Source organism: Myotis yumanensis, unplaced genomic scaffold (genome assembly GCF_028538775.1).
Source record: "Myotis yumanensis isolate MYYU_CA2020_CCGP unplaced genomic scaffold, mMyoYum1.0.hap1 SCAF_16, whole genome shotgun sequence".
Lineage (NCBI taxonomy): Eukaryota > Metazoa > Chordata > Mammalia > Chiroptera > Vespertilionidae > Myotis > Myotis yumanensis.
Window position 1 is genome coordinate 44,338,169 of NW_027223767.1, and position 11,704 is coordinate 44,349,872.

At 45.3% G+C, this 11,704-nt stretch overlaps 1 protein-coding gene and 1 long non-coding RNA gene across 2 annotated transcripts in view; both read left to right on the forward strand.

The window, feature by feature from the left end:
• LASP1 (LIM and SH3 protein 1) overlaps positions 1 to 3,061 on the forward strand; it is a 40,048-nt gene extending 36,987 nt beyond the window's left edge. The window contains exon 7 of the mRNA XM_070395289.1: positions 76 to 3,061. Within this exon, the coding sequence (XP_070251390.1) occupies positions 76 to 249 (174 nt within the window). The 3' untranslated portion in view covers positions 250 to 3,061. The remainder of the gene's footprint in view (positions 1 to 75) is intronic.
• A 2,533-nt stretch (positions 3,062 to 5,594) lies between these two features.
• On the forward strand, positions 5,595 to 7,244 carry LOC138994385 (uncharacterized). Its single transcript, XR_011468426.1, has 2 exons — positions 5,595 to 5,889; positions 6,426 to 7,244. It is a non-coding gene; the product is annotated as an uncharacterized lncRNA (long non-coding RNA).
• The last annotated feature ends 4,460 nt before the right edge of the window (positions 7,245 to 11,704 follow it).

The window sequence follows — 11,704 nt, forward strand, 5'->3', positions numbered from 1 at the left end:
TCCCGGGCAGTTAGGAAGGAAGGCTGGGCCGCAGGCTGGGCCCAGGGCTGACTGTGCGCCCCCCGCCCCCGGCAGAAGCGGTACCGCGCTGTGTACGACTACAGCGCCGCGGACGAGGACGAGGTCTCCTTCCAGGACGGGGACACCATCGTCAACGTGCAGCAGATCGACGACGGCTGGATGTACGGGACCGTGGAGCGCACCGGTGACACAGGGATGCTGCCGGCCAACTACGTGGAGGCCATCTGAGCCCGCCGGCCCGGCCCGCCCCGCCCCATCCTTCAGCGCATTCCACGGCATCGCATCTGTCCTGGGCGTGACCTGTCCACCCGTCAGTGTCTCTGTGTGTTTAAATCTGCGACAGCTTGTTTCTTCCCAGCCTCCTCCAGCTTCTTTTGCCAACCGAAGCCTTGTTCTGCCGCTTCCTTGGGCTCCTTCCTCGGGCCGGTTTCCCCCTGGACCGACTTCTTGGTTTTCTCTCTGGGCGGAACAGGTGTGGGCCTTCTGGGGGTGGCCGAGGCCCCTGGCCTGGTCTGGAGTGGGAGGTCCATCGGCTCCCAGGCCTCCGCCTTCTCTCTTTCTCGGCCCCCTCAGACCCTCCTGCCCCCCTCCTCACACAACCGACATTCCAGGGCTGGGGTGAGCCCCAGACCCCCAGGACTCCAGGGAGGGGCTCCATGCATTCCCGGGGGTGGAGCCCCACCGCCCTGGCCCCTGGATGGGGACAGGCCGGGGACTGCCACTGTGTGGGCACCAGTAAGGGGCCTTTGCTTCTCAAAGATGGGGCTGCTGACCCTCTGGGGGGTCCCCTCACCACCCTCTCTTTTCTCAGAGACAACGAAAGAGGGTAAAGTGCCCGCCCTGGGGTTCATTCATCCTCCCCACTCGTGTTCTCCTCACACTGTGATTTTGCTCTCCTGCCCACGGAGACCCGGTGTGGGCCAGGAGCTCCCTAGGAAGCACGGCTGGGTCACGGTCTGGCCTTTCTTACTTTCGGGACAGCTGCAGGAGCGAAGGGGACAGGCTGTTCTCTCCAGAGCCCCTTTTTCTCCGCACTCCCACCCCCAGCCCCCGGGAGCCCTGGCTCTCCTCCAAGGTCCCTGACAGGTGGGGCAGGAAGCCCTGAGATCTGGGCTGGGCGGGCCAGTCCTCCCTACTCCTCCAGGGAAGATACCGTGTCCCCTCTGCCTCCCCCCTCCCCCAAGTGCATAGGAACTGCAAAGCCACAGGACCCTCTGCATCTCCAGGACTAGCGTGTGGGGGAAGGAGCGTGTGTGTCTGCAGGAGTGTCAGCTAGTGTGAGTGTGAGCGTGAGCGTGAGCAAAGGCACAGGGTGTGGCCTGCAGGAGTCTCTGGGCTTAAATGAGGATGCACAGAACTGTTTCCCCCTGATATTTTCCTCAAAACCCACAGTGAGGGGACAAGGGAGGCCCTAGGGGACAGAAGTTCCTTATACTTTCTTTGGAATGAAAATTCCTCCTCTGTCCCCCAAATGGAGGAAGCCCACCTGCCTCCACTGCAGTGTGCTGGGCGGAAGTAAGGGAAGGACTGAAGATGGGTGGGGGCTGATTCAGCCTTCTGGGTGGGGTAGGGAGAAGGCTCCACGCCTCCAGGCATATTCTCTCCCCCATCCCTGCCCTGCGCTGCAGACCAGGGGCCAGAGGACCCTGTGTTACCCACACTGTGGGTGCCTTACTCTGGGGGCTCTGCCCCCCAGGCCTCTCCCTTACTTACCTAAAGCCCCCTTGAGGAGTTAGGAGAGGGTCCCAGGGCTACAAAACTGGAAGCACAGGCCCCGGGATGCGGAAGGAAAAGATGGTGCTATCTCCAACCCCTTCTGTCCCTCGCTGGTGGCTGTGACAACCCCTGCCTGGCTTTATTCATCTCTGGGAGTCCACTCAGGCCCCTGCGTTAACATCGTTGCATCCTTGTTCCCTGCGGCGCTGGCTGCAGGCATGATCGCTTCCTCTCTGCTTGTGGGTTCAGTTGGGAATATTTAGCCCAGATCAGAGAGCTCAGGAAATGACTGGGGGGGACAGGAGTGGACCTTTCTGGGGGAGGCCGAGGCTCGGCCCCAGCCAGGTGAGGGTGGATGGAGGGTCTCCCACTGGCCGGTTTGGGGGTGAGGGAGCAATATTGGAAACCTGGGGAGCGGCGCCGGTCCATTCCATTTCCTCTTGATCTCAAAGCACAACATGGATTCTGGGACCGAAGGTCGGAGACACATCCTGTTGGAGGACCTGCGGTTGGGAGGGGAGTGAGAGGTGGGAGGGGGCCTGGAGGAGCGAGAAATAGCCTTTTCGCTCAGCTTAATTTTCCTTCCAAAACAAGGCGAGCCAGCCACTGGAATCTTGCTGCCCGGCTCGCTGCTCCTCCCGTCCTAAAAATAGGGGACCTTTTTTTATACAACCCACAGAGAGGAGGGGCTGTCACACTGGTGCTGAGGGACCCAGGGGCTGCTGGGAGTCCTTGTTCCTTTCCAGAACCATCCATCCCTAGAAGAGCACAGAACCTGAGGGCCGGGCGGAGGCCCCGGTCTTCTCTTACAGTTCATAGAGGTCTTTTAGCCAATATCCCAGGAAAGAACATCAAAGCTAGAATGTGAATATGACGTTAGTGGACCAATAATTGCAAGAAGCCCAATGGTGAGAAAAGTGAATTCTCTCAACACTGCTTCCTGTTTTCTTCCTCATGTCCCTCCAGGGAAAACTACTTTATTGCTTAATTTCTGCATTTGTTTTCCCCTTCACGTATGCACTTTTGGGCCTTTTTTTTTTTTAATAGCTGGAAAAAATATACCACCTCACAAACCTGTATTTAAAAAGAAACAGAAATGACCATGTGAGATTTCCTCTGTCCGAACATTTCATCCGTGTGTGTGGAGCCGTCATTCATCTTTTTATACGGGGTGGTCGTCTCTCCTTGGTTTGTTTGGTCCCCTCCCTCGTGGGCTTGTGCTTGGGATCAAATCCTCTGGCCTGTTATGATTCTGAACGTTCGACTTGGACCACAAGTGAATCTTTCTGGTGACTCAAATAAAAATATAATTTTTACCTGCGGACTTCGTTTTCTCTCTGGCTCTGACAGCTGTTGTGTGTGTGTGTGTGTCCCTCTGTTTGGGGGCGTTGGCCTGAACCCCTCCTGGGAGCCCTGCCATCCTTCGGGGAGAGAGACCAGTTTGGAAGCGGTCAGTCAGCCTAGAGTGGCAATTTGCCTTGGCACCTACTCCCTGTCGAGAACTCCCCACCCGTCTGCCCCTGGCTACATCCCTCTGCCCAGTTTGGTGACACTCCCAGGAACTTCCGAGTTCCCATATTCTCTTACTGTCTGACTAGCTTCACTATGCACCTGTCTCCCCACTAGCCAGTGCGCTCACAGGGCAGGTATTGGGTCTAACTTATCTTTAAACCCCCAGTGTTTGCCCAAGGCCAGGCACAGAGTGGCTCAACAAACGTTTTTGAATTAATGAATGAGCTCAGCTGGTGGGCCGTTTTAGCTCTGCCTGCACCTTGAGGAATGAAAGGACAGAGAGACTGGGACAGTTTGCGGTGGGATAAGCCAGGGATGAAGCCATCTGTTGGGTGGTCTGACAACCCAAAGCACTATTCATGATGCCTTACAACTGTGATCTTTAACACACATGTTTAAATCTGATCTCATTAGCCATGTGAGAGAAAGAACTACCGTGGTGTCCATCTTATAGATGGGGTTCACTGAAACCCAGAAAGACAGTGGTTTGGAGGAAGTCACAGCTGGGCTGGAGGTCTTAGGACCCCCGATGCGATGCTCACAGTCTCCTGCTACCTTGCTAGGGTGGGCTGTCTACCCAAGCCCTTTGCTCGTCTCATTTTAGTATCTCCTGTGCGTTGTTCTTTGCTCCAGGAACCCTGGGTCTAACGCCTAACCAAAGGCCTCCTCTCCTCTGTCGGGCTGAGGAGAGGGCAGTGGTTAGAGGAGGAATCCAGACCCTCCCCCCCTGGCTCAGTGCCACCAGTAGCCTCCTGTCCAGCTGTTTGGGGGGGGGGGGGGGAGGCATTTCCCACCCGGGGCTCAGAGTGAAGGCATTCCCTCGCTTCAGGGTAACAGCAGGGTGGAGAGGAAAAGGGCCTTCGAGAACTGAGCCTGAACTGAGCTTCCTAATGAAGGGAATGGTGACGGGGGAAGGACAGGCCGGGTCAGCAGGGCTGAGCAGCGTGGGCAGTCAGGCGGCAGCGGGTGGGATAATTAAAGATAATACTGACACCTGCTTCTCTGAAGGAGCCGGCTGCCTCGTGTGTTCCCACTGGAAGGGAATGAGTTGGCAGATCTTGCCTCCTGTGGGCCTGGCCCCTTTTGTCAGAGAGCGGAGCCCCCTCTCCCCAGGAGGCTGGTTCCCCTGAGCAATTAGAGGGGGCAGTCCTGCTTGGGAGGGGATCAGCGTGCCCCCTTCTGGGCACAGGCCAACGGGAGGAGTTTCTAGACCTGCTTCTAGAAGTGGCCTAAGTTCCCGAGACCTAGCATGAGGAGGGGGGATACTAATGCTTCACCCCCAGGCCCCTCCCAAAGAATTACTTGGAGGTGGAGCCATGGACACTAGGCCTCAGAGATGTCACAGGAAAATTTTTTTTAATTTAATGGGAAATAAAACATAAAAAGGCTTAAGAGCAACACAATACATAACTGAGCACCCACTACCCAGCTTAAAAAAATAAAACATCAATTTTTTTCCCCTTTCCCCTCAGAAGAAGCCACTTGAACTTGCATTTCTAGGCACAGGGGTGGCCTGAGGATTCTTTGCTGCCCTTCTGGTGTAACAGCACGCGGGACTCTCAGAAGAGGATATAAAAGAGAACAAGAACGTGGGCGATGACCACAGAGAGACGGGCAGAGAGACGGGAGAGGCCTCTGGCGCTCACCCTGTAAATGGAGTGACCTGAGCAAGTGCCTCACAACCCGAGCCGAGGGGCAGTTCAGACTGAGAAGGTGGGCCGGTCTCGGGCGTGTGCAAGCCGAGTTCTGAATCCTGGTCTCTGCCATTTCCAGTGAAACACTGGGCAATTCCTGACCATCTCTGAGCCTCATCTATAGAAGACCTGTAGGGAGGTTGAAATTACACCATCTGTGCAGTATCTGGCATAGTCTAGAAATCCCGCATGTGTTAGCCCATCCCAGAGGTGCCGGCTGAGACTCACATGAGACCTTTTCCCACGTCCCTCCATAACGGGACCGTTACACCTTGCGAATGGCCCACCCAACTCCCAACCATTATTCTTCTGAGATAATTTGCTGGGGGCGTGTGAGGGGAAAGGGGAGAAGAAAGGCAGGACGATTCATTCCTAAGGGATCTGCCTAGAGATCAGATCTCCTCCTCCGTCCATATCATGCAGACTCCACTTAGATACAAAGGGGTGGGATTGGGTTCCTGGGGAGAAATTGAGCCTCTTAGGTTCTGCTTGGTCTCAACCCAGCAGTTCCTTGGTTACCCACTCCCGGGCTTTCTGATTGGCTGGCTGTGGTGTATGGAGGGGTGGGGTAAAGCAAGCTGCTGATGGAATTGCAGCATCCCTTAGTCTCCGGCCCTGGAAGGGGGAGGGGAAAACGAGGGCTGAGCAGTGGAGGGAGGAGGGAGCCATTTCTCTCCACTGACTGCAACCTCCGTGCTCACAGCTCACATTTCCCTGCAATCCAGAGGCCTCCTCGGCCAAGGACTCCATCATGCTGGATATTTTCATTCTGATGTTCTTTGCCATCATAGGCCTGGTCATTCTCTCCTACATTATCTATCTGCTCTAGTGCCTGCAGCTGCGGAGCCCACAGGAGAACAGCTCAGGGGAGAAGGATGAAGCTGACTGGCCGAGCATCCTGCTTGCTGACGCACCGCTGGATTTTTGCTTCTGGTCATTATTTCGGGTATTGATTCAAAAACAAAATTAAAAGAGATCTTGTTTTTGTATTTTCCCCCCTCGGATGCATTGATGTAGCATTTCTCAGACCACTCTGAGAAGAATAAGAAATGCCGACTTTTTTCTTTGCGACCTCATTTAAAATAGGATTAAAAAAAAAATGAAACCCACTCTGTGAAGGATTTTTAGGTAGAATGAGTTGGGAGTGGTGTGCATGGTGGGAGGGACTATAATTTTGTAGTTTTTTTCTTCAAGTTGCTCAAACTCCAAGTTATCCGTTCTCTTCCGGTAATTAAAGGTTAAAAACACATCATTATATGCCAGCAGAGTGGTTTACAATTATGCTTGCACAATTGCATTAATGAGTGACTCATTCTCACTTGAGGATGAGCTAGGAAATGAAATTCACTGAGGAGTGGGGTTTTGGGGGAAAGGAGAGAGGAACTCCTATTTCTTTCCTTAGTCCCCAAAGACTAAGTACTAGGAACTGAGACCTTTGCTGCCATTCCCATCTGAACCTTGTTGTTTCTGGGTTTCCCACAGTTCCCGGTCTCCAGCCAACAAGAGGCCTCTTATCAACAGCAGCTGTCCTGCCGCCCAACAGACCTCCGCCAGAGCCTTCCGGAAATGGCTAACCCCTGTCAAGCAAGGGACTTTTTGAGTTCAGAGTCTGAGGCACTCGGCTGGGACAGGAGGAATTCATGGCATGGCTGGCAGGTGTGCGTGCTTTTGAGCTATAAACTGAAAAGGACACAGAGAGCTGAAATGTAGAGTTACTAACATGCTCACGGAGAACTTCTCAAATTCATTTTGATAGGAGAGCCTTTCCTTAGGTCTTTTCTGTCCCTCACACGAAGGTGTTCCTTTGTTAAGTCCAAGACCACATCGTCTCTCGTGACCGAGTCACTTTGTCACTGTCTGTGGATGGTATAATCTGGGGTGTGCGGTTTCCTTTGACTTAGTCTCTGGCCAGAAGGAACTTGTCATTTGAGCTTTTAAGATTTACTTTCCCCACTCCCTACCCTACCACTTGCGCTCCAGCTTCCCATTTAAAGAGAGAAACAGTTGGTTCTATAGTTCTCATTCTTTGTGCTTGGCTGAGTCATAAATTATTGAAACAAGATGGCTATGCTTGTTATTTGGGAGAAATCTCTTACTGCAAAGTAAATGCTTTTTTAAGTTGTCAAATGTTCCTTTTCTGGAAAAAACCTTTCAACGTATTTTCTGTCCAATTAAGGTTGAAGAAACCATATATTTTGGGGTCCAGAAAAGACTTTGAAAAATCCATCATAATTGTTTTACATTTGATTTTTTAGCTTAAAAATAAACAAGAAAGATGAACTTAATAGTTTTTACCCATAACATTGTGTTCCATTTCCATGTTTTAAAAAGAAATAAAATTGAGGCAGTATACTATAACGTCAGTTAAAATGAAAAACTTTTAGAATTCTGGCCAAGAAAAAACACTGTTCTAGAAGCTTTTTGTCTTGGAAACAAATTATGTGACTTTCAAGAAGTCATTGAACCTTTCAGGGCTTCATTTTATTCCTACAAATGGAAGCAATGGACTAGAAAATTGTTAATATCCACTTTAAAGTTCTACAATTCCAGGATGCATTATCTTTGAAAACTACATCTTTGAGAACAGAAATCCCATGAAAAAAACTCTTAATAGTTACCAGTAGTCCACTTTACTGCTCTCTCCAAATGATATTTTATGATGAAAACTCAACTACAAGACTTTTTTGGCACACTGTGAAGGAAAAAATGACTATTTTTTACCCCAAACATATATCAGTGATACTTTGCCTAAGCTGTTTACATACTACATGGTGATATGTGACAAAAATAGGTAATCTGACAGACACACCAATGCAAAAACCTGGCTCTGAACATTAATACTTTCAGGAATGATCTTTAGTTATCTGTGGAGTCCTTGACATGACATTTCCCAGTAAAACATTCCTCTGACTCTTTGGCATAGCTTTTCTTCTTCGAGTCAAGATAACAGCTCTATGTCCTTACCTAGGTAATTAGAGAAGTGTCAGTATTTTGGAGGGGTCCAAGTAACACAGTTAATTATTGTGGTCTAATCTTCATGGTATAGTCTCTAACCAAGCTCGCTCTGAAGTTTATGAGGTCAAGGCTCTTTAGTCTGTATTCATACAAAGTTGAAGTGACTAATCAATTCAGTGAAAACAATCAGCCAATTTTCAGTTATACACCAGTGATATATACCACTGGCACTGGGCACAATATAAGGACAGAAAGATTATCCATATTTTCAGTTACTTGTGAAATAATTACATTTTGGAAGAAATTTTATGACTTTGTGCTTATATCCATCCTATAATAATGCCAGTTTATAACAGTGTTTTATAGTGCTCATCATTTTGATAATTTTTAAAAATTTCATATTTAAACTTTTTGTATATAAAACACTGGAAAACATTACTTCTGTAATATAAGGTTTTGTTTTGTTTTAATCCTCATCCGAGGATATTCTTCCATTGAATTTTTAGAATGAGTGGAAAAGAGAGGGAAAGACAGAGAGAAATATTGATATGAGAGAAACACACTGATTGGTTGCCTCCTGCTTGAGGCCCTACTAGGGCCCTGGCCGGGGAGAAGCCTGCAACCAAAGTACATGCCCTTGACCAGAATCAAACCTGGGACCCTTTGGTCCACAGGCTGATGCTCTATCCACTGAGCCAAACCAGCTAGAGCTGTAATACAAGGTTTTGGATAAATTTTACAAATCTGTGTCATAGGGCAATCATGTCCTATGAAATGGGGATTATACTTGGCCCACACCAATGCAATAAAAACATCTCTAAATAATTGTAGATTACTTAGAAAAAATTAATGTGGCATAATGCTAAGAATTATTACACTAATACCTGCTTTCTTGATTAAAAATAAGGGGTTTGTATGGAAAAGGGATGTATTTTATTTCAGGAGAAAGAGGATATATTTTGGGAAACAAATAATGGAAAGATAAATGTTACTAAGCTAGAATCACCTAAGACTCATTGCTCTGGGTATATGGAATCAAATCCAAACTTTCAGAGTTTGAAGCTTAGCATGACATTAATGTATTAATTTTCAGAAAATGTTTGCTTTTAAGAGGATTAATATTAGCATTATTCAAATTTCAAAATCCCTTGAATATCATTTTAATTTGAATTATTTTAAAATAATGGTAATTTCCCTTAATAGAATACTAAAGAATAGTTGAAAGGAAAAATTATCTTTGTAAATTACATACTTTGCCTTTATCAACCTCTAAATGTTTGTTACAATGGCCTCTTCTAAGTTAGTTTTGTCCTCATCTATTTTAAACAAAAATAAAAGCAAAGTCATATATAAAGGGGGAAACAGAAAAAGTCATTGACACAACTTCCATTATCAACTCAAACATACTAAGGAAGACATTTAGAAATAGTTAACAACTTTTTGTTCTTAGAAAAACACTGCAAGATCTTGTAGTCGTGGGAAATAACAGGTAATACACAATACTTAATTACATATTTTGTTTTTTGAAATTAGTATTAAACTCTGATAATTGTAGCATATCTATTTTAGCAGCAATTGAAATATTAATTGGTTGGGAATTTGGTATCTGAGTTAGATAACAGAATAGTATAGAATACTGTTGTAGTTACAGATTATTATACAATTTATGAATTGTTGCTAGCAAATGAAATTATTTAATTTATAAACTATAATATTAAGTATATACATATACATAAATATATAGCTAAACATTATTTTATGTTAAGACATTTATATTTTGATCATGGTAGAGCTTTAACAGCTTCAATAAAAACAAGTTCCTCCACAAAAAATAATTTAAAGGAATTTATACATTCAATGACTTGCATAATGACAAACTCTGGACAACTTAGAAATGTTTCTAATTTTATTTTTATTTTATTAATATAAATAAATAAATTAAATAAAAATGAAAAATATTAAATATTTACGTATCAAAGACATTTTACCATAAACACAATACTTTAAAAATAACAATCACACTTTTTAGTTTGTGCACCTTGAAGCAATGATCTTAGAATACCTATAAGCATTTATTTTGTTTTGTTTTTAAAAGGCTTTCAAGGGTTAAACTAAGTTTGTTTTTTTTTAAGTCTCTAATTACTTAAAGAGTTTTCTGGAGTTATATTTGCTTTCTTGATGAAAAAAAAAAGTCTTCTTAGTCCTTTGGCACTTTTTTTTTTAACCTAGAGAAGACTGTCCAAAACAACTATATTTGAGATCATCTTTCTTATTCTAGTAATGTTTCAATAAACCAAGGAGCCTATGTCCACAGCCTGATTTCTTACAGGGTTCACAGCTGCCTGCTAATGGAATTGGTAAAGAAGTTACATTGCTAGTAAGGTATTCAATGACATATGAGGCTCTTATAGCAGCTTTGTGTTTTAATCCTTCACAATATTTATTGACATAAATATTTGTAATCATGTAATTCAGTACTATTCACTTAAAGAGGTTAACTCAGATAATAACCACATAAAGAGATTCATGTTTGTTTTTTGCTGACATAAGATGGTTCCTCCACTTGTACCTTCTGCTGGGCACATCACACTTGCTCTAATTTCCAAAGGTGAATAATTATCATGGCAATAAAATCTTTGTTATTAACAAAACAACTGGAAGCATGAACTAAGTTATCAGAGGATGGGAAAGGTGTGAAATAGGTGCCTATTGTTCATGCTATGGAGAGCAGCCTTGCACTCTTAAATGCCTGAAAGGCTTCCCAGGTACAGTAATTTACTGCTGGGATTGTGAAAACAATAAAGTTGAGGAGGCAGAAGGGCATGAGAAGGAATTCTCCAAAAAAGTGTTAAGAATAGATGTTTTAGCCAGCCTGGTATGGCTCAGGGGTTGAGCATTGACCCAGGAACCAGGTGGTCACTGGTCACTTGCCTGGGTTGCTGGGCTTGATCCCCAGTGGCGTGCATGCAGGAGGCAGCTGATTGATTATGTTCCTCTCTCATCTATGTTTCTATCTCTCTATCCCTCTCCCTTCCTCTCTCTCTCTCTCAAAACAAAATCAATAAAGACATATTAAAAGAATAGGTGTTTTATGGTTTCATAAGGTACAGAGTATTTATCACAAGAAATAAACTTTAAATTAGTGTCTAAGAAATGTGGCATCATTAGTTTGTTATTAGTACTATTATGGTGTCGTGTGTGTGTGTGTGTGTGTGTGTGTGTGTGTGTGTTTAGAAACAATAGTAAAGTTAAATGTAATGCTGTCATTGAACTTTTTGGGCTTGCCTTCTAGTGGAAGTAAAAATCATCCTACAAATAAAAGTCAAAGAATTCTGAGGAAATCACTACCAAAAGGAAAAAAAGAGCTAGAAGCCCAGGCTAATCTTCTAATTCAGAAAAAAGTATAGGATAAATGAATGATTTGAATTGCTAGTATTGTTATGTTATTATGACTGTTCTAGAGTCAGCTAGAAGTGAACAATCTCCTAACATCTTTAGGCTATTCATTTTGCACATGCACCTTTTTTGTGGCAATATGATTGCATATACCATCACTTAAACATCAATATTAATGATAATACATACATATATGCTTTTACAATTTAGCCTCCCACTTCAAAATTTGATATCACACTTTATTCCTAATGACAAATATATTCAGCAAAAAACTGGATTGCTGTCCAGCTGGGCTCAGGCTTCATTCACCCTTTGGAAAGATAACCACCATCTACCTTACTCGTGTAGACTTACTGCAGCCTGGTTTCTCTGTTACAATAAAATTACTGTTGACCCAAAAAGTAAAAAAC